The sequence below is a fragment of the Mercenaria mercenaria genome, chromosome 11, assembly GCF_021730395.1.
Source record: "Mercenaria mercenaria strain notata chromosome 11, MADL_Memer_1, whole genome shotgun sequence".
NCBI classification, from domain to species: domain Eukaryota; kingdom Metazoa; phylum Mollusca; class Bivalvia; order Venerida; family Veneridae; genus Mercenaria; species Mercenaria mercenaria.
Genome location: NC_069371.1, coordinates 26561513 through 26586277, shown reverse-complemented (window position 1 = coordinate 26586277; position 24765 = coordinate 26561513). Strand labels below are relative to the sequence as shown.

Sequence of the window (24765 nt, the reverse complement as noted above, 5' to 3'; positions counted from 1 at the left end):
AGCCTTTCAAACGCGGCCTGTTTTACAGCTACTTTATCTGGCGTGTATAAAAAATTAGCCACGATTGGACGGACTTTCCCGGCGGTGTACTTCCCAATACGATGCACACGGGGGAGTTTTATCGAATCGACGTCATCCATCGCGAGGGTGTCACGGCAAAGGGTCAAGACCTTTCCTCTGCAATCCTCCGATTTCCGGCCTTCTGTGGACTTCTCCTCCGCAAAACCGAAAAACAAAAGATTGTCCCTCATTGAACTAGCCTGCAATTCTGTCAATTCCTCGCTGAGTTTACAATTTTCGGCTTTTAAAGCACTATAGTCCTGAAACATTGCATCTTGTTTGGATTTATGATCTCTCAAAATTTTATCTATTTTTTTCTGTTTGTTTTCCAATTCATCACAAACTTGATGAAACTAATAGCTGTAAACCGATTGTGTGCAACAGTTTTTGATTAAATTCTTTTCGGTTTAAAACATTTTGTGACACATCTTTTATGAATGCATGTCCAATTTACGCTTACGTTCGTTTAACCCGCAACGAAAGTGTGCCTTTTCTGCCTGTTTGCCTAATATCCTATTAAAACTTTGCTTGTGTGGTTGACAGGCATACATGAATGAAGAGATCTACTATGATATTACTGACAAGTCATCTGTAAATTAGGGGGTAACTCTAACAATATTTGTGCACAGGCGAGTTCTTTGGAAAAGTATGTTAATCGTCTTCCAAGTTTACTTGATCTTATTACATCAATAGCTTCCTTTCTGCAGGAATCTAACAATTCTGTACATGTATCAAAGCACCAGTGTTCTACATCACTTACTTCCTTTCAACAAGAACCTGACAATTCTGTACATGTACCACAGCACTAGAGTTCTACATCACTAACTTCCTTTCTACAAGAACCTGAAAATTCTGTACATGCATCAAAGCACCAGTGTTCTACATCACTTATTTCCTTTCTACAAGAACCTGACAATTCTGTACATGTATCACAGCAATAGTGTTCTACATCACTTACTGCCTTTCTACAAGAACCTGACAATTCTGTACATGTATAACAGCACTAGTGTTCTACATCACTTACTTCTGCAAGAACCTGACAATTCTGTACATGTATCAAAGCACCAGTGTTCTACATCACTTACTGCCTTTCTGCAAGAACCTGAAAATTCTGTACATGTATCAAAGCACCAGTGTTCTACATCACTTACTTCCTTTCTGCAAGAACCTGACAATTCTGTACATGCATCAAAGCACCAGTGTTCTACATCACTTACTTCCTTTCTGCAAGAACCTGACAATTCTGTACATGCATCACAGCACCAGTTTTCTACATCACTTACTTTCTTACTGCATGGACCTGACAATTCTGTACATGTATAACAGCACCAGTGTTCTACATCACTTACTTCCTTTCTGCAAGAACCTGACAATTCTGTACATGTATAACAGCACCAGTGCTCTACATCACTTACTTCCTTTCTGCAAGAACCTGACAATTCTGTACATGTATCACAGCACTAGTGTTCAACATCACTTACTTTCTTTCTACAAGAACCTGACAATTCTGTACATGTATCACAACACTTGTGTTCAACATCACTTACTGCCTTTCTACAAGAACCTGACAATTCTGTACATGTATAACAGCACTAGTGTTCTACATCACTTACTGCCTTTCTACAAGAACCTGACAATTCTGTACATGTATCAAAGCACCAGTGTTCTACATCACAATTCTGTACATGCATCAAAGTGTTCTACATCACTTACTGCCTTTCCGCAAGAACCTGACAATTCTGTACATGTATCAAAGTGTTCTACATCACTTACTGCCTTTCTGTAAGAACCTGACAATTCTGTACATGTATCAAAGCACCAGTGTTCTACATCATTTACTGCCTTTCTGCAAGAACCTGACAATTCTGTACATGTATCAAAGCACCAGTGTTCTACATCACTTACTGCCTTTCTGCAAGAACCTGACAATTCTGTACATGTATCAAAGCACCAGTGTTCTACATCACTTACTGCCTTTCTGCAAGAACCTGACAATTCTGTACATGTATCAAAGCACCAGTGTTCTACATCACTTACTGCCTTTCTGCAAGAACCTGAAAATTCTGTACATGTATCAAAGCACCAGTGTTCTACATCACGTACTTCCTTTCTTCAAGAACCTGACAATTCTGTACATGCATCAACGCACTAGTGTTCAACATCACTTACTGCCTTTCTGCAAGAACCTGACAATTCTGTACATGTATCAAAGCACCAGTGTTCTACATCACTTACTGCCTTTCTGCAAGAACCTGACAATTCTGTACATATATCAAAGCACCAGTGCTCTACATCACTTACTGCCTTTCTGCAAGAACCTGACAATTCTGTACATGCATCAAAGCACCAGTGCTCTGCCTTTCTGCAAGAACCTGACAATTCTGTACATGCATCAAAGCACCAGTGCTCTACATCACTTACTGCCTTTCTGCAAGAACCTGACAATTCTGTACATGCATCAAAGCACCAGTGTTCTACATCACTTACTGCCTTTCTGCAAGAACCTGACAATTCTGTACATGCATCAAAGCACCAGTGCTCTACATCACTTACTATCTTTCTGCAAGAACCTGACAATTCTGTACATGCATCAAAGCACCAGTGTTCTACATCACTTACTGCCTTTCTGCAAGAACCTGACAATTCTGTACATGCATCAAAGCACCAGTGCTCTACATCATGTACTGCCTTTCTGCAAGAACCTGACAATTCTGTACATGCATCAAAGCACCAGTGCTCTACATCACTTACTTCCTTTCTGCAAGAACCTGACAATTCTGTACATGTAACAGGAAGTATTGTACTTTTAATAACTCATAAAGTAATATATTGGATATTCCCATTTGTAACTAAACAGTGCTTAGGAGCATCGGAAAAATAATCCAGATAATTTCTTTATTCTGCCTTCATTAATCAAAGAGGTTTAAGTCTGGCTTTTGCTGCTATTTTTATGTAAATATTTTTTGAAAAAAAAAAACAACCTATTACAGACACATCTGTTTTAAGAAGTCATTGTATACAGTTACATTTACTAAAAACTCTAACACTATGTCCACTATTTCGCATTTAGATCTTTGTGCAAAAGTATGTCTTCAACTGCATCTACATTCAACAACAATGTCTGGAGACAAGAAGATATAAACTGCTCTCTGGTTTATTGGCAGGATACAGCTTCAGTAAGCGGAATATCAAATTAACACTTTTTGTTATATTCTTGAGTCAACAATCATAATAATATGATTTAATAAATAAATAAATAAATAAATATGAGCACTGAGATCATTCCGTATTCATTTGTTGAAGAGGCGAATGGTAGTGGTATATCTATTTACGTTCATCAAGACAAATTGGTTTCATTGCTACAGTCAAAAACATTAGCGGCATAGTTACTTACACTGGTGTAGTGTTTTAAAAATGCCATAATTTATATGCAAGGTGTTCTGGAGTATAAAAGTCTGCATTCTGCTGCCAAGAAATACAGTGACATAATACATATCTATGAGTACAGGTGTTCATTTATAAGATATCGCAGATAGTTTTGAATTAATCAACAATTTATTTAGGAGAAAATGTCCTGCGAGCTTATATGATTTTATATGTTTTTTTTATTTGAAACCTCACCACATGTTGTTTTACGCTATACGTAGCTTTGCTCCGTATAATTACATTAAATACATTATCTGTCTTCCATTTCAAAAGATAAATACATAACTTAGAGTACAGCTATAGCTGGATCAAGTATTCTGGGACTTGAATTATAAAGACGATCAGGTTACTGAAATGATTTGCTGTAATAAACGGCATAGTGTTGGGTTTTATTCTTACATACGAAAATGCTGGTATAACCGTACTTCAAGTTTGTCGTAAGCTTATTAAGTCTTATCATTTACATCTGAAACAGTCCGTCATACCACTGTGGTTCATTATAACATGATATTTCTATGTAAACTATATGTACGCAACTTTTACTTAAGTTGAAAAAAAAACGCATGTTTGTTAGAAAACTAAAATTCTCTATTGGTTGTTTCCAATTCTACGCATTTTTATCAAGCAATTGACAGAATACAACTGAAGCCATCGATGCATAAAAAGTCGAACGTTTATTGTTTATCTCTCACTTCATCGACTGAAGAACTTGTTTTCCTTTTTAATTTAAGACACAACGCTTACTAAATTACCATGAATCATTTACAGATGAAATTTTAGCTTCCAGACACAAGGGTTTCTGTTTTGACCTTCGATACATACCCATGTATCACAAAGATGTGTTGGTTTCGTAAATGCACTTAGATGAAATTGATTCCATTGAAATATGTTGCACTGTGACATATGAATTTGATATATCATCCCTCAGTGTTACGGCCAATTCTACTTTAATAAGTCCAAGTTTATATTCTTCAGAAATTAAAACATACCATTTTAATCTTAATATCTTCATTCAAGTTTGATAATTCAAATTCTACATTTGCAAGATAAAGTAAGGCTGGAAAAAACATTTCCTGTACATTCATTATGAAAACAGCTTTATTTGTATGCTTAGTACTGAACATTTTAAATAAAGCTATGGCAATGTCCCATTTCGAACGACAACATTTAAAATGTTTTTATAAAATTTAATGTACTTACACAAAATCTACTTGATATACTAAAAGCATTATTGTTCTAAAACCACCAATATAGGGATCTTTCAAATCCTTTAGCCACCTATAACGTATTTTGTTGGCACTTTTACACTTCCGTAAAAACAATCATAATTGCCCAGTCAACATTTTTGAACTCTGAAGGGTTATACATATAACCTCCAATACTCTTATCTATATTATACAAATATTATACAAACTCTAATGGTTGGAATAACATGCCTCTCATCTATATGATTAAGAAACTTCGCTAGGTGTTTAAAATTCTTCTTTCGAGGAGGTGATACAGCTTCCATGAGGGACAACCGGTTGTTCTAATAAGATATCCGTCCATCCATGAAACATTATTCGGCGAAGCACCAGGGTTCTTCCCCGATCATCATAAGGCCTAAAAAAATTCTTTGTTTCCGGTAACATGCTCAAAAAAATTAGGGTAGGTAGGTCGGAAATTTTTTTTTCTTTGGATTTTTTTTTTATTAAGGGAGACTTTTCGAAAATTATTTTTTTGTTAAAAAGTGATTACAAATAAGGGGGTTATGCCTTTAGAGCATCAGTAAGTTGATTTCTAACATCACTGGTCATGTTTAAAGCATAAAAAGTGCAGTTTTGCATCTTTTTGTTAAAAAGTTGAAAAAAATGTTCTCCAAGGTCATAAAAACATTTAGGATCGGGCCAACAATTTAGGGTAGGTCGGGATACCGGAAACAAACAATTTTTTTTACGCCTAAGCTGTATAGGTGTGACTGTTTACCCAACAAAATTGAACCACTTGCTACAACTGAACGTCTTGAATATTTAAAAGCATTCGATGTGACTCTAGATTTTGACTCACTGTATTTAAATTCAAAATCAGTTTGCCTCAGGCACAAACCCGGTTTGATTGAAATTACAGAAAGTTTAATTAGTGATTGCATTTTGTGTGCGAATGTCATTGTGCTCGATTATATTCTGCCAAATGCAATTCAGCATGTTCGAGGTGCAAAAAGTAATTTCCGTCTCAAATATATCTGGGAAGGCGGGCGGTAATAAAATTATAGAAAAACTATTAGTCTTTGTTTCTTTAATGTAAGTCAGTTAGACAGCTTCCCTCTTCAATTTTAATTTTAAAATGGCAGATTTCCTGCTCTGTAAATATTTCTCGTAAGTTGCCTATTGTTTTCTCTATAAGGGCTCGTCCATTATTTTAAATGAGGACCACGTGTCGCTTTACAAGGAATTGTACTCAGACTGAAGGTTCAATGTACACCGCCATATGAACAGATCTGCGGATGTAAACTGTATATTTCTAACATGTGCGAATTAACAAACGAAATCAAAATATCTATTTTGTAAAGTCAAGATAGCATTCATTATAACTGCACTCAATAGGGGGTGTATCATTCCGCCCTAGAGAACGCTAGAGTGAACAGTGTGAAGTAAAGGTACTGGTATGTGAATGTACAATAGTTCAATAATACAGTTTAGATAGTTCCATTGGTAAATGATCCAACCTTTACGACTTCATTGCTAATAATTTTGTATGCAACAAATGTGTTACATAAAAATGTGTTCATAACAAAAACTAATAGTCACCAATTGTCTTAAATCATACCTCTGGGAGTTATATGATGCATTGATGTGTGTCGCCCTGGTAGGAGTAACGTCTGCATCCTAACATCACAACACTTAAATGAGCCGTGCCATGAGAAAACCAACATAGTGGCTTTGCGACCAGCATGGATCCAGACCAGCCTGCGCATCCGCGCAGTCTGGTCAGGCTCCATGCTGTTCGCTAACAGTTTCTCCAATTCCAATAGGCTTTAAAAGCGAACAGCATGGAGCCTGACCAGACTGCGCGGATGCGCAGGCTGGTCTGGATCCATGCTGCTCGCAAACCCACTATGTTGGTTTTCCCATGGCACGGCTCATTTACATTCAATAGGAAAAAACTTCCAGTTGTGTATAAACTGCATCTTTCGTAGTAAATCATGGAAATTTAATGTGACTTGGATTCAGTGTTTATAATTTTCCACAGGCATGAGTATCGGACCTGGGATGGAAAAATATGACCAGACAGATTAAAAACATTAAGGTTTTCATCCTAAATCAATCCAAAAATGAAAAACATGTGGTGAAATATGAGCTCTTTTCAGGTAATGTATACAATCTACACAAGGCTAGAATCCAGAGATTGTGATTTTTCTTTGGACGCCGCTTATGAAAACATGTGTGAGGTCTAATTTTTTTAAAGCTGTCTAGCATAAGAAAATAATATTCGCCGTATTTTCTGTGTGTCAAATATACTCTGCAGGTATTAAAAAACAGAGTTTAATCAAATTTTACATTGTAGAAAAAAAGTGTGATCCAAACGTAAAGAACTATCTTTAAGTTAATATATGACGATTTTGACCATTTTTTCATTCAGTTATTTAGTCAATCTATCAGTCAGTCAGTCAGTCAGTCAGTCAATCTCAATGTCAATATCCCATCTTTTCAACATGTAGAAATACACTTTTAAAATTGTGATCTCCTTCTATCCGTTATCTATTTCTGATCAGGTTATTTGGAAATAACGAGCTTGAAAATTTTATAATCATACTGAATAAAGTTTGAAATTTTCCCTGGTTGCAATACCATAAATGTGTAATGAACTATCAGTAATTACGCTTTTCATTCTTTTATAAATCATTCCGAAGTGATCTTTACTGTCACATCGGGAATTTCCGTAGCTGCAAATTTAAAACCCAAGAAAAAAAAAACCTTACTGCAAACATAAATTGAAAAAAAAAATACCGTTTTTCTGAACCAAATGTAATCATACCCCAAGGTATAATTAAGATCTTCAGACGAAATGGCATCACTGCAGGAATTAGTTTTTTTTATAAAAGGTTGTATACAGTCTTTGTAAGCTCAAAGGATGAATCGAAAATATTTTATTAAGATTTGAGTAGAAATACGGGATAAGATATGATTTATTGGTAAGTAAGCCATAGAATATATCAGTGGCACAAAAGTTGCACTGATCTTTTATTGTTGGCAATATATGTATCTCTCCGTGTACACTAACTGTAAGGTGAGTATAAGCTAGACATAAACTATGTTTATCCCTCGTGATTAGAAGAAACCTGTCGTAGAAAACAGGAAACCAAACACTGAATAAACTGTGTAAAGAAAGAGGACACGTACTAATCATCTGCAATAAAATATTCTCGTATGGAAGTTACGCATTTGCTGTAACTCATACGGGCACAACGCCTGCAATACTAGCCTGATAGTGACGCATTTGCTGTAACTCATACGGGCACAACGCCTCCTATACCAGCCTTGCTGTAACTCATACGGGCACAACGCCTCCTATACCAGCCTGATAGTGACGCATTTGCTGTAACTCATACGGGCACAACGCCTGCAATACCAGCCTGATAGTGACGCATTTGCTGTAACTCATACGGGCACAACGCCTGCAATACCAGCCTGATAGTGACGCATTTGCTGTAACTCATACGGGCACAACGCCTGCAATACCAGCCTGATAGTGACGCATTTGCTGTAACTCATAAGGACACAACGCCTGCTATACCAGCCTGATAGTGACGCATTTGCTGTAACTCATACGGGCACAACGCCTCCTATACCAGCCTGATAGTGACGCATTTGCTGTAACTCATACGGGCACAACGCCTCCTATACCAGCCTGATAGTGACGCATTTGCTGTAACTCATACGGGCACAACGCCTGCAATACCAGCCTGATAGTGACGCATTTGCTGTAACTCATAAGGACACAACGCCTGCTATACCAGCCTGATAGTGACGCATTTGCTGTAACTCATACGGGCACAACGCCTGCTATACCAGCCTGATAGTGACGCATTTGCTGTAACTCATACGGGCACAACGCCTGCAATACCAGCCTGATAGTGACGCATTTGCTGTAACTCATACGGGCACAACGCCTCCTATACCTGCCTGATAGTGACGCATTTGCTGTAACTCATACGGGCACAACGCCTGTAATACCAGCCTGATAGTGACGAAATAAAGTACGCTGAGTATGTAACCGAATCTGAATTATCATTTCGGTAAAACTACTTTTATACTTTTATCATTTATAAGGTAAAATATATAGATATGAGACTACTAGCAAACCATGATTTTGCGATATAAATATTTAGATCTACAATCAAATATTAAGTATCCTTACATTTGTACCGGAGAAGCCAGGAAATATAAAAACACAGAGGCCGGGCAGTCACCAATTATCATGCTATACAGATTCTTGTATGTCTATCCTAGTCTTAATGGCACTGCACTGAAAGATTTCGTATTTCTGTTTTTCTTACCGATGTAATTCTTAATTCTGCATTTGTAAGAAATTGCGTTGTCGACATGAAACGAGTACAAGGGACTGCCATTATATTTCTAAATGAACATAATGATAGGCACCGAAGAGGAAGTAGAACAATCGTTCTATTTTTTTTTTTAATTTTTTGGATAAAAATACTATAATTTTCAAAGCTGACTATGATATGAAACACGAATCTGTAGTATACAGTAATATACACTGTACACTATGAACGTTACGATCTAATACTATCGAATAAGAGAGGACATTTGTTGTCTGGGACAGAGTTGTGCAAATAAAATTACTAACATTCGGATAACAGTCGTGTGCACGCTAAATGATCAGGGAAAATTTTGGAATTGAAAGGTCTTTTGTGCCTTGCACTTTCCTCAAATTACAAACAATAATAGTGGAGAACTCATCCGTATGTGAAACGGTAGTAATTACTAATAAGCTTAAACATGCACGCGCGCACACACACATGCCTGCGCAAACGTCAATGCACTCACAAGCACACAAACTCGAACCAAAGAATGTGTTTTCTTCATATACAGAGTATATGTACTCATTTTACAGCCCTTGCTAGATTATAGGTCTTGGATTTAAAATTAAACCTGTGAAAAGTAGTTTGTTTATATTTATTTGTTTGGTTTGTTGTTTCACCGAAACCCGGGGAAAATATTTGCGGGAATTTTTCTTTTTAACTATAGTTTCTACCTGTGCTTGACCTACATCGTGTTGCTGGCTGCTCTTGCTGTGTTTGTTGTGCTCAATTTTCTAGGGAGTCTGCATTTACCTTTTATATTTGGCTATATATCGTAAATTATGGCTGCGATAGGCGGCGCCTTGTATGTGTTTCAGGCATAGTTTTTATGTATAATGATAAATGTATTGTTGATCTTAATTGTCGTTTTCACCTGTTGCAATACGTCCATCAAATCAAGCCTGACAATGTTATGTTTTGGTTTGAGTAATAATATCTCGTTGCATATTCATCTATAAAATTACAACAACAACAGTAAAAGAGTTGCAAGGTATAAATTCATTGCGGACGGATTGGCATAAAACATGCTACATCGTATTGGATTTTGATATTACATAAGCGGAAGAGATGTCACCAAATTCCTGTTTAGTACGATAAAAGTATTTTAAGACTCCCCCACCCACCTCCTGAAATCGACATTGCCAACATGATTAACATGTCGTGATGCTCATGATCTAAATGCCGTAGTAAAATTACAGTATTGAGAGACAGAAAAACAAAGATTCACGGCACACTTTAAGCTACGAAACGTGCATGCACTCTGCACTTTTACATACGATCGGGTATTTATTAAGCAAAACAAAATATAGTTTTTAAAGAAAAACTTTCATGCTTTTTTATGTAGAACATATTTTACAGAACACATATCACAAATTTTACATCGTAATTATATTAATCATAGTCTAGGAAACTTTGACAAAAAATTAAGACTAAAAAGGAGTTGCCGAAAAGTGGAGGGGGTGGGGCTAAATGACCGTTTTTGAAACCGTCAAGGGAAACGAACTGACCAAAATTGGGACGAGTTGACTGGGAGACGAGTTGACTAGGGGACAAGTTGACTGTAAACCGTTTACGGGAGATCACTCCGTATCAGAGTGGCAGAACACTGCCGCAGGGGATTCAGGTTTATGACGTTTTACTGGCTATTTCCACAGGAGCCTAGCAACGGATACTGTATCGTCCAACAATACAGCTCAGAGCACACCCTTTAAGAAATTATTATCTATTTCATTCGGAAACCTGTGGAATTTTTCATCCACCAATCAAAATGTTCAGTTTTAATCAGCTGTTAAATTATCTTTACCCCAGATATAAACAGGAAGTAAAGATGAAATCAATACCGTCCTGTAGCCGGGAAAACTGTAAGAAAGAAATCAACTCAATAAATTTATTTCATTTTTCTCTCATTTTTGAAAGCTGGAAATGTCAGTCTTGTTCTTACACATTCGGCACAAATTGCACCTGCTAGACACAAGTTTCTATTCCAACATTCTCGATGATACAATTTTATTACATATTTTACAATAATTTATGAAAGTCATTAATTTAATAAAACGTGTATTACAAGTATCAACATTTCAGTTTCCTCGGTTGAAACATCAGTGTTCCTCGGTTGAAATTGAAATTCCACAGGTCGCCCAAAACGACCAAAATGCAATGTTGTTTCGTTATTTACAGAAAAAAAAAGAATTCCATAATACAAGCTTTTAATACTGCGTAGTCAAGAAATTATTTCAACAAAAGAAACGGCTACGACTTCAATTACTAAAATATGAACTCTTTTTCTTTGTGTATTATAAAGGCATGAAATTGCTAGTGTTATATTACAGGTTCTCTTTACAAATAGCTGTTTAATTTATATAGACATAGTCAATATTTAAATCATAATTCACATGCGAAGGCGTAGGAAAAATACCATCTAACTGAAACCGTAAGGATGAAAATAAGAAACACGATATGTTTTTTTGTTTAAAAAAATGTTCTTAATTTAAGATTTATCTTTAATAACAGCCGTCTCAGGAATAGTGAGCGTAATTCATTTCCGTTCAGTACCTGTGTAACAGAGCTCTTGTCAAGGCGGTGCCATGGGCCTGAGGGGTCACTAAATCAAACTGTCTCCCATTATTGCTTGGATGCAGGCCATGCTATCAAAAGATCTTACAGATTTTATTAGTTGATATGATAACGCTGGTTTAAGTTGACCTTAATTACATGTGCTTTCACACTGCTTTGCATAATATTGCAATGTTCAAAGATTCAATCTCGTCTTTCGTCAGAGAATAACACAGTTGGTTTTAGTATGCCTAATAATTGTATGGTCAGTTTTACAGGGAACTGAACACGGAAATACGAATGTTTAGATTGCCTTCACATTAGATGTTATTCACAGGGTGCTGACTGAGGCAATCGCAAAGTACCTTGCCCAAAGACACTAGCCAGGAATCTTACAAGAGAAGATTCACCTCATTAGGAAAGCGTCTTAGCTCTCTCGGCCAATGTGTCAATGTTTCCAGTAGGCAATTTGCTTGAATTCAGTTCCTAATGGCTTTAACAGTTTCTGCAGGCTATTTGTAACTTCGAATTTTATGTAAGCTATTTGCAGAATGTATAAGACACATGGCGAACAAAAAACCCGAATGAAAATGCAATTTTATTAATGTTAGTTTTAGGAATAGCTTATCCTGCAGAACCGAATTTGATTAAACACTGAGTCGCAAGAAAAAAACACCCCTCTCTTATCCAACTCCGAATCCTGAATGTTGTTATTGTCTATCTGAGCCGTGCCATGAGAAAACCAACATAGTGGATTTGCGACCAGCATGGATCCAGACCAGCCTGCGCGGATGCGCAGGCTGGTCTGGATCCATGCTGGTCGCATACCCCCTATGTTGGTTTTCCAATGGCACGGCTCATCTGTTGGCTTTAAAATTTGCATTCAGTAGTAGTTTGTTAAGAGCACAGTCTGTAATCATTAGGTAGCAAAAGTGGAACTGGAGAAACTGTTAGCGAACAGCATGGATCCTGACCAGACTGCGCGGATGCGCAGGCTGGTCTGGATCCATGCTGGTCGCATACCAACTATGTTGGTTTTCCCATGGCACGGCTCATCTGTTGACTTTAAAATTTGCATTCAGTAGTAGTTTGTTAAGAGCACAGTCTGTAATCATTAGGTAGCAGTGTAGGAGAAAAGTGATAGTATAATAGCAAATGCGCAATATAGGGATTTAAACAAACAAAAACCAACAACAACACAATCATCAATACATCTGTTTTGATCATGTCTCGTCTGTGTAGCGGAGAAAATATTGAATTAATTGGTACAAAATTGATGATTATTTCATTAAAGATGTAAGTATTATGCATATAAAAGTGGTCTAAAATGATGAACACAATAATCCAATAAAAAGCTAACATAATAATTTGAAAGCTTATACATTAGAGTTACCATTTTTGGACTTGCATTTAACAATTTTAATAGCAATTTAGACATTGAATTATATTGTAAACTATCGTTACAGGGACGAAAAACGTATCTACCGAACAACATCTTAAGTTGAAGGATTTCAATCATAGAAGTTTATATATTTCCAAAACAATTTCCTAACAGGTTTATATATTATCAAAACAATTTCCTAACAGGATACCGATATAACAAGCTACCAAAAGTTTTCGCTATTTCTTTCCCCACAGGTAGTCTGAATTTTTGAAGAAATACAACACAAGCCAGAAAACGCTTCTTTAACGATCTATAATAACAGACAGATTATAATATACGGCCGATTTAATATAACATTAATTTAAATCAAATATTTCCGACATGCCTTGCGATAATCGATGATAGTGTAAGTGCAACCAGAAATGCTGCTACAATAATATGTATTTTCCTCTCCCTCAAGAATTAATACTGAGAACGTGTCAACAAATTTATCTCACTGTTCTTCTAACGTAGAAAATTTCTGTCTCGTCTCGACACGAACACAAATTTCAATTCTGACCTTCTAGATCATGTGAATTTATAACTTGTATTGAAAAATTCTTCCTTTTTTATCATCGTAAAAGACTCTTTAGATACATGTTACTGTGTTTCATAAACATTTGTGTATGGCACTCATATCCCTCAGTTTCAAGTAAGAATTGTTTTTTCTTTTTCATTTCTTGATATCTTTTTTTACTCTGTTCATATAAAAAATGAATGAAAAACCTATAAGTAAAGCTTTAAACGTCTGTTGCGTGATCAATCATTTACGAGTGAACACGGAAAATGCCATTGTTTTCAATAATTACGGAAAAGATTATTATGTTTCTTCACTTGACAGGTCTTACTCTTATATCTGGATTGTTTCCCCTGGTACAAATGTTCTGCGGTAAATTTTTGGTATATTTTATGAAATTCTTTATTAATTTTGATTTTAATAACTATAAGTAAGGGGATGTAAATTGTTGTTATATGGTATGAAATTCTTTTAATTTTTGATTTCTAATAATTGTATATATTTGGGAGTCTAAGCAATTCGACATGTCCAGACATATAATGTTAAGGTAGATCTAAACAAATAAAAGATAGATATAATTGAATAACGGTATGTGTAAATTGGAAATCTCTGGCCTGAAGATGTCTAACGCTATATCCCTTTAATAATACATTACCTGCGATTACGCATAAGGACCTTTGAGCAGAAATATCTAACTGAGATGTCAAACACATTTTACAATTAGCATACTAGTTATATGACTTTAATCAAACACATTTTTACAATTAGCACACTAGTTACATGACTTTTAATCAATAAATAGGGATTAGATTGTGTCATCAAAGATTTACTTGGACACTATTTTTCTGTATTACGGGCAGTTTTATGGCAGTTAATTTGCTTACTTGCCAAATCCTGTTTTAGGGTCCGAGACGAACCGATTTTATGTACGTATTTTTCATTGGTCAGTTGAATTTGTAATAAGATTTTTAGCTGGATAATTTCGAAGAAATCAACCGTTTCCAAATCCTTTATAAGCACATCAGCTACCCCGAGAAAGCCAAAACTCTGGCTTCGTAGAAAAATAAATGTTATTGGGAGCTGACAAGATTTTTATTCTTTTTATAGGTAAGTAAAATTTTGTACTCTGTATTTTTTTTCAACTTTGTAAAATCTTGATTGGTAACTTTTAAATTTTAACAGAGATCTTATCTTAATGCTAGGCACATGTGTATTGGAATTGTTTGTTTTATATCTATCCAGCTATTCAGACAACTACTTAGTATTTTTATTCATGTGTAAGATTTGTACTTCTATAGTTTAGTTTTATACATATGCATTTCGCTATTCAGAAAACTTCAAAGTATTTTTGTTTATGAGTAAGATTTAGTAGATTCTTTCTACTGTTGATTTATTATTGTTTAACTAGTTATTATTCTCATAATAAAAGAAACGTATTGAGTACTTTAATTATCGATCAGTTAAAGCGTACTTTCATTGAGAACTTATTTAATCTGCGTTTTTCGTCCATTGGAATAATATTCTAGGCATTGAGTTCTCTTCGTAGGAAAACAAATTTAGATGTATATTTAAAAAAAAAGCAAACTGAAAATAAAACTGTTAGACATTCCAAAGCTTATAAGAAAAAACTGTAATACATGATATTTATGTTGCATGAATGTTGATTTAATGTAAGAAACCAGAATGGTAGGATTTTTGTTTGTGTATATTAAAACTATTTGTTGATAAACTTAGCGTATGATTTTCTGGTTCATTAAAGAGTTAATCTCGAGGCTTGGTGAATTATTTATCATTTTCTAAAGTTTATTGAGCATTGATTTAATGTATGTTTGATGTTATGTATGTGATTTATATGAATGTTTGTACAAAAAAAAACAACAACAAAAAAAAAAAAAAAAAAAAAAAAAAAAAACAAACTCTGGCTTCGTAGATAAATAAATGATATTGGGAGCTAACAAGATTTTTATTCTTTTTATAGATCTTAGTATCCCCGCAGCCTTAGCCATGAGGCGGAGAAAGAAAAGAAAGAAACTCTTGTAGGCAAGGTGCCTATATCAGACGGCCATGACTACTATATAGTAAAGGCCGAAAGAGTAACCATCCTTTCAGACATACCAACAACGAAATTTGATGCGTAACACATATAAAGAAAACTATAACAAAATTCAAAGCGTAACACAAAAACCTAATGCTGCATCAAGCTAGATGTTGAATGACGGGATTTCCATTATGGGCATTGGCTAAACTTTCATATATTTCCTTCTGGGAAATTCTTTATGTCGTTCTAATTAAGTTACTGCAGATTTTTACTTTCTGCTATTAATTATTGTAAATTTTATGGAAATTGATTCTAGAATACGTCAGAAATTAAGATACCAAAAACACCTAATTAAGGTAAGAATGTCATTAAAATCGCATTTCTTCCAATTTGGTGATGTTAGTTTAAGTAACTGCTGATCCAGGATCAAATTCGATGAAAACAGTCACTATAAAACACCTCTTTTTCTTTTTCAATAACTGAAGGCTCTAAATTCTGTCTGTTTCTGTGAAATTTTTACATGAATTTTCATATTGCTTGCACTTACACATTCCCGTAACATGTAATCAATAGGCAGCGGTGGTGTAGTCAAGATATTTGGGAAGTGTGTCGGCCTATCTAGCAAGGGGTCAAGGACTAGAATCTAACTTTGCTCATTCTCCTTTAATTCCATCATTTTACAGAAAACGGATTTGACACGGACTGAAATATCTTTCAGTCTGTGTTTACAAAATTGCAACGAATGGCCAAACTCGCGATGAGCCATAATTGTATTCTTATCATGTCTTTAATGGCATTACAATTAAAAAAAATAACAATATGTCGAAAACAATCTTGTTTCTATAATTGGTTTCAACGATAATTACTCGCAGAAAATTGTAATATGTGAATATTGTTGATCTTTAAGAAAACGAAAATGTCGTTGAAATGTAGAGGGTATCCGATTATTATGTATAATATAAATGTGCGATTTTGATAGCGTTACTGTTGCTGCAGTAGACAAGGCTTCATTCGCAACTGTATATCGACATAATCTTATATCAGTATCCGAATGATTTTTTTTTTTTTGGAAGTTGTTCAATGACACGTGTGATGGAATGTAACCGCAAAGTAATTCTTTGAATGTGTTTTTTTTTTTCGTTAGTATTAGTTAAATTTTTCTAGGGTACAAGAATAGAAATGATAGACGAAAATACTACGATGTTCACTTTATAACGAAATGACGTCATGTATTTGAATGTTCCGAGCATTATGGAATATACATTTTTAAATTTAATGTTGTACTTGTACCTTATTTGGTAAGTTTTTCGTCCTAAATCACAACTATGATGAAGAACGCATGTAGTAATCGCATCATTCTTTTACTAAGCCGCCAATGCATGAAAAAACCAATACGATTGGCATGCAGGATAAAAGGAAATACGTTTCAAGTACAATGACATTACGTGACCAGATATGAAAACATTTAGTTCTTCAAATCGCTTAACCATACAATAGTGTTTTCATTATTATTGTTAAGTATGAAGTTCTATCAATTCATGTCATTTAGTGAATTTATTATTATATTTTAAATTTGATAGTATGAATGTCAAAGACTTTGCAAAGTTTTCTCAGTTCTAAAAGTACTGGAAAACGACTTTAATAGCGGGTCAGTCCTAGTTTTCTTTACACAAAACATTTCCTTTTATTTTAAAGAAAAGAATGCTAATAAATTTCAAGTATCAGTTATCTGTATTTTCTTGACAGTTATTAATGAAGATTTTACCTAACATTTACTTTTTACATTTTTATTTTCAATATACTAGTTTACATTTTTTGTAGGTATGTAATATTGTATTATTATTTAACCACTATAATATAGAATTCCTTATACATAATATCATCCGTCTGTAGGTCCTTAAAATCACTTCCAATAAGAATTATATGATACTAATAAGCTTTGATACAGATACTTCTCTCTTAAGTGCTAACAAATGTTTTTTACAAGCTGATGTAGATACCGCGTTTATACAGGTAAGTGTATCATTGCCGGGAAAAACAACACTTCATTTGTGTAGATTAAGAAAACAAATGCATCTAATGACAAATTTGCATGGAGTTTACGTCTAAAAACTACACATTATGTAATTTATAATTCGTCGTAGCAACTGCATTAAGGACTTAGGTGCCTTACTGAATAGTATGCGATAATTTGATCATAAGCTAGGTTCGAACATATGGTTAACTTGCGTTTTCGATATACGAAAACTATTAAACAATATAAATCACATCAATATATCCGAATATCTTTTTACCATTGATCTATATTGTTTTGAAAATGGCGTATTTCATGTCAGATGTATGATTTATTAGAATAATATTAAAACATTGTATTATTTACCATGATTTACAAACAATGTATGTTATATGAACAAAATGTACGCTTACCTCCAATAATAATCCGTATTAAATCCAGTACAAATAATCCAAACACTTTTATAAAGTAACGCATCGTTCAGTTTTAAGCAGCTAAGATAAATATCCTTCCAATGATCTCAATGCGTGTGTGTCTGGGACTTGAAATCCAGATCTAATCAGTAAAGAAGTTCCAAATCATTGCTTGCTTTAATTCCTCTTTATTTTATCTTTCTCTTAATTTTAACTTCATATTCTTTGAAGAAATTGGTCTAATTCCGTTCAGTCAGAATGATTTATTCGTATTACACATGGAACGTTTCACAACAGCAATAATCCTGCATCCGTTCTTCCTAGAGAGCCGATAAGGGTATTTGTCACAAAGATGATTATTCTTACTATTCGTAGCTTCGCTTTAAATATCGTTCAATGTAAGCAGTACTTTGAAAGCCACGTTTCAATTGCTTTTCTTTTAATTAGATAAACTCAAACAATATATCCAGCCGCGTCAAAACAAGCATGAATTTCTTTTAAGATGTATATCCGCTAGCAAAACGATCCTATTCCTTCATTTACATTTGATAGTATTTGTCTTCTTTCATTGAAATCGCGGAAATACACTAAACATTTTGTTAACGACCTCCCCTGAAAAGCAATATCATCGGGAGATGAGAAATTCACTTGCAGTCTAGAGCTTGAAACTGTAAATTATTATACTCTCAGACTTTCTTAGATATCATTAGCAAGTAATAACCAACTACTGTTCGATTTACATCATTAATAGCAAGCTATGTCTTTCTTTTTGCCTTAGTTTATGTTTTATTCCCGCTAAAATCACGGAAGAAGATATATAATCTCTTTAAACTGGAGGTGGTTAATAGAAGTGTTTATCCGCCGCCAACAAACTGTAGTTCAGACAATTATAAGTAAATTATAAATTCATTTCGTCTTTTTTCATCTTCTGCAAGATTGAAAGTTTACATAAATATATCTGTAGCTTGTTTACTAAGTAAACGTTTCGAAAACCAAGACAATAACATCCATTGAATTAATTTCTTGTGATATCAATACAAAACAGTTTCACAGTCAAACCTGATATTGCACTAAAAATGTTCCAAAAAACAAACTAAATGGTGTCCATAGTGCACTTAATGAAATGATACCCTAAAGCGGAATACTCTATGTAACGTTCAAAATTGTATAAGACTGCTGATCTAAACCAGAGCATAATCATATCTTACTTCATGTTTCCATTAGTGTTTCAATTTATCATATCTAATTTATTTCCACGAGAGTTATTCCAGTAGAAATGTTCGGATATATGCAATTAAATTGACATTGATAAAAAACATCAATCTTGTACCAATTAATTCAACATGTTTCCGCCTTACCGGCAATACATAGGCAAAAAATACCAGATGTATTTCCTGATCGTAGACTAGCAGGAACGTGTTTTTGTAAAAAGCTACATCAAAGAATATTAAGCGGTACCATAGATACGATCACATCAATATATCCAAATTTCAATCGAGTGTTTTTGATTAATTGTTTTTCCATGTGTGCAGTATCTGATTAGATCGGTAAATGTAATAAATTCGTACTGTATATTGAATCGAACCTGATATTTTCATTAACTCATGAACAGATAAATCCCTTAATTTATCAAAGTCACTTTCTCATGTCGAACCACTTGATATATCGTTAAATCATAAAAACCACATCTTCTTTCACTTGATAAACTTGGGCTGTGATATTCCATCCAAATTACTGGTCGTAAAATCTGCCATACCATACTCAGCATTAACGTCTCTGGCACTTCAAGGAATACTGAAAAACATAAAGTATCGAAATATCGGTTATAAACTCTCTGAAGAAACGCGAACTGTATAAGAACGGAATTGGTAAATATTGCTATTCTCAGTCCAATAACTTTGACGTCTCTGTTACAATCTGACTCCACATAGGGTCGTTTTATAGAGCGTTTCGGAAGAGGTTAGGAAGTATCTAGGAAGTATCGGCACGGGGTTTAGGAATGTTTTTTTTTTGTTCGCATACAGTGACCTTGAAAATTTTATTCTTGTAATCAAAAAGTATTGACATTTTGCAGACACCCGTTGCTAAAACAGCATAATGTAGAATAACCGTGATTCTTAAATAATTTCATTCGGTTTCGTCGTACTATTTCAAAGCCTTACTAATGTATATACTGACATAATGTAGAATAACCGTGATTCTTAAATAATTTCATTCGGTTTCGTCGTACTATTTCAAAGCCTTACTAATGTATGTACTGACATTTCTGTTCATTATTACATATTCATCAGTATATTTAAACTGAACAATAAGCACAACAACAAAAATAAAGGAAAATTTAAAAGCCCTATAAAAATATGATAATGTTGTAAAGTTTCCTCAAAAATCACAACCAGACCTGTTATGAAAACAAAAGAAACATATGTGTGAAAGGTGAACCAGCCTATCGTTACAGGTCTGTTATGAATGCATTAATAGCGCATATTTATTACATGCGAGATAAAAAGAATGGCAATTAAATTTCATTACCCTGTAATAATTGGCAGTGTTTTATGACTCTTAAGTTTGGTATGAGGCTTACAGTGCGTCTAGAAAACACTTACATAGAACGTTATTAATTAGTATACTTTATTGTTCATGGCGTTTAAGATCTGAGGTAAATTTGAAATAAATTGATAGCTGAGGTATCTGCCGATGCTTTGAGGCAATATTAATTATCATTATTTCGTGTGGTATAATAATTATAGAATAAATTGAACAAAAATAAACATGCCTTTATCTGTTCTGAAGATTGCTTGTCGGACTCTAAACATGTTTGTTGGATTTAACGTCGCACCGACACAACTGTAGGTCATATGGCGACTTTCCAGTTTTAATGGTGGAGGAAGACCCCAGGTGCCCCTCCGTGCATTATTTCATCACGAGCGGGCACCTGGGTAGAATAACCCAGCTGGATGGCTTCCTCACATGAAGAATTCAACGCCCCGAGTGAGGCTCGAACCCACATCGATAAGGGGCAAGTGATTTGAAGTCAGTGACCTTAACAACTCGGCCACGGAGGCCCCTCTCTAAGCATGTACATACATAATTGTTATAAAATGGTTTGGTGTCTCTCTTTAAGTGAATTTTACTCTTTGTAGCCCATTACACGGCAAAATATATAAACAAGATAGCCCAGAGCAAATCTAGCGAGGTTTTAGCATTTTGATATATATAATTTACTGTGTATTATATATACTTCGCGTGTCCATGTTAGGTATATTCCTTAGAGAACATCAAATTTAAATTTCAACTTCTTCCATTTTCATGTTAAGTAATTAATGCAAGTCAAACATATCTCAAGGTAATACATGTAATTAAAATGGTGCAAAACATGTATAATTGAAAAAAGTGTAACATTTGCAAATTAAAACTATCCACTGCCGAACAATTGTCTAGCGATTATGACTGAAAGTAGAACTGCCAAAAACTAGAGTTGTCATAGGAGTGACGAATTATACCCCCACAATATGGCCTTGTCACAGAACTAAGCCAATGTCAAAGCCTAATTTGCTTGACCTTTGACCTACTGACCTCAAAATCAATACAGGTCATCTGCTGGTCATGATCAACCTTCCTATGAAGTCTCATGATCCTCGGCCCAAGCGTTCTCAAGTTATTATACGGAAAGGTTTAAATGTTCCGGGTCACTCTGATCTTTGACCTTTTGAACTCGAAATCAAAAGGGGTCATCTGCGGGTCATGACCAACCTCCATTTTAAGTTTAGTCCGAGGCGTTCTGAAGTTATTGTCCGAAAAATCGTTTTAAATGTTCCGTGTCACTGTGACCTTGATCTGTGACCTACTAACCTCAAAATCATAAGAGGTCATCTGCTGACCATAACCAACCTCCCTGTCAATTTTCATGATCCTAGGCTTAAGCGTTCGCAAGTTATCGTCTGGAAACCGTTTAACTGTTTCATATCATTGTGACCTTGACCTTTGACGTACTAACCTCAGTGTCGAACTTGACCACCTGTATTTTATCATGTTACACCTGTGTACAAAAAATATGATCCTAGACCCAAGCGTTCTCAAGTTATCATCCGGAAATCGTTTAACTGTTCCGAGTCACTGTGACCTTGACCTTTGACCTACTGACCTCAAAGTCGAATTCGACCTGTATTTTATGATGTTACACCTATGTACCAAAATTTATGATCCTAGGTCCAAGCGTTCTCAAGTTATCATCCAGAAACAGTTTAACTGTTCAGGGTAACTGTGACCTTGACCTTTGACCTACTGACCCCAAAGTAAAAGCTGACCTGTATTTTTGATGTTACACCTGTATACCAAACATTATTTAAATCGGTCAAGCCTTTCATGAGTTATCATCCGGGAACCATGAAAACTAACGGACCGACCGACCGACAAGCTCACTCCTATATACACCCACCCACCAAAACTTCGTTTTGTGGGATATAATTACAAATATGCTGTTATATTTCATATACAAAACAATTTAATCATTTCAAAATACCCGCATTACGTAAATACGTACATTTACGCTAGACACATAATTAAAACAGACTTCATGAAAAATGTTTTTTTCAAATTTTGAAGTTATTTTCAACTCGATCCGAACATTTTTACAACATATTAAGAGGAATAATAGTCTACGAAGTACATATATAAACATCCCTAGAATTTAATCAGTAGTCATCTTAGAGTACTTAGCTATCTAACCGCGAAAAGTATTATAGCCGAACTTGTTTTTCTTCTTTATCAGTAAAGCAATATTTAAGCGCTTTAAAATACAGAACATTAAACAAAAATATTTAAGCACTGATATAATATATGCAGTATAAAAATGATTTCTTAGGAATGGTTTACCTATATTTAGTGGCTTGTTTCCAAATATATTCTGTTTGCCACACACCTCTCCAGACCATTTGAACAAGTGATAAATTTTAATTTTGTTTAACTCCCACATTGTCTCAGTGACTGCAATTTAACTGACAACGTGCAAAATCTGTGAAAAAAAAAAGAGACAAAAAACTTGCATCTAACAGGTCTAAATAACTATTTTGGAATCTAAACTATTTTTAAAATTGGTTTTAAAGTAAAACAGATACGAGTTTTGAACACGAGTGGTACACTCAGTCAAAAATTAATTGAAGAAGTTGAGAAGTAATGTTATTTGTTGGGAAACAAATGTTACATTGACTGTTCACCTAACAATATTGTCACAGACATGTTATGTATGAAAACGGAAAATAAATGTTTGAAAATCTGTAAGTATATCTAAAAAGCAGGCAATACTTTCAAACTTTCAAACTTTTTTTTTCCAACTTAGGTTTACATCATGTAGACAATTTAAGCATCATTTTCGTAGTTATATACAGTGAATAATGGCGGCATATCATATTAACAAACTGCTGGTCAATGGAGAACGACAAATATAGTCTAAATAATGCATGTAATTCTATAAAGCATATCAAATGGTGATAAAAGTAGACCTTTTGTAAAGTATATTCTACCAATTGTCCAATAAATATATTAGCGTAAAAAGTTCTTAATAATTACTGGCCACTATGAAAATGATAATGATATCGCTGTGTCTGTACAATAGTAGAAAACCTATTGTTTTAACATACTGTAAGTGAGTGCATTATCTGAGACATATATGCATTGCAATAATACAAAGATATATATTTTAAGATTGCCGTCCCGAAACTTGGCAATTTCAATGTTATTGCTTATTTTCATTATACTTGGACGTAAATATAATTTAACGCGCAAATGCCTTTCCGTTAAAAACGGAGAATGCCGAAATAGCATAAGGAGAAAATACGTGATTTTCCGACTGTCATTACTAGTCAACAATCTCACGTCAAAGTCATGCAGATCACGTGTTATGAATTTATACTGAAATCTATTTAATATATTTGGCAAGACTTGAACTGCGGAGAACGAAATAAACGAGAAACAGAAATGCTGTTATCCATGCGTTATAGGTCATAAGAGATTAAAGCACACATTGTTTAAAGAAAATGTAAATTTTGTATCAGAAGATAGTTTTAAACTGGAAAGTTCAGTACTAGCTTCTTGCAGAACTTCATCGTACGTATTTCAATAACTTTTTTATAATTGTATAATTTAGATGCATCTTCATAAGAATATGCTTCCTTTTCTGGCTGTATATTTTATGTATCTTTGTTATATTGTGGCAAAGCTACCGTTTGCGCATAATTTCGTCATCTCAACGCAACAAAGTCGTATCTTATTATAGATTTATTATAAGTTACGACTTTGTTGCGTTGAGGTGGCGAATTATATCCCATCTATACGTAATATTCCGTGTCTGTATAAAAATGGATTATCCCTTGGCAAGCGAAGTACCATTTTGTCTTTGACAAAATAAACTGATGTAGGTCTAAATATAAAATGTAACTCGTCATCATTATTCTAAGCATAATAAAATAGCAATAAACTCAACATCATCAGTAAGGAATTGACCTTAAAGAAACGGAAGATTTTTATTATACCGGTTATTAGCAGTAATGAAAGCGATGCTATTTCCTCTGACTAGAGCATTTTCTGTTCTTTGAACATTAAAAACTATTCGCCTCGTTTAAACATCCTTAAGATTTCATTATTATTATGTACTGTAACAAGGAACATATTATTTCCTTAAATTCATAGATAATTGAAATTCGTGCTTGATCAATATTGTCCTTTTTAAAATAAGCAAATGTTTG

General features: G+C 34.5%; 1 protein-coding gene across 4 annotated transcripts in view; it reads right to left on the bottom strand.

Annotated features, from left to right (window-relative positions):
• The window catches only part of LOC123532455 (uncharacterized), a 77046-nt gene extending 57224 nt beyond the window's left edge, over nucleotides 1–19822 (bottom strand). For all 4 annotated transcript variants that reach the window (XM_045313891.2, XM_045313892.2, XM_045313893.2 and 1 more), the window contains exon 1: nucleotides 18026–19822. In XM_045313891.2, the coding sequence (XP_045169826.2) occupies nucleotides 18026–18089 (64 nt within the window). In that variant the 5' untranslated portion in view covers nucleotides 18090–19822. The remainder of the gene's footprint in view (nucleotides 1–18025) is intronic.
• Nucleotides 19823–24765: the final 4943 nt, after the last annotated feature.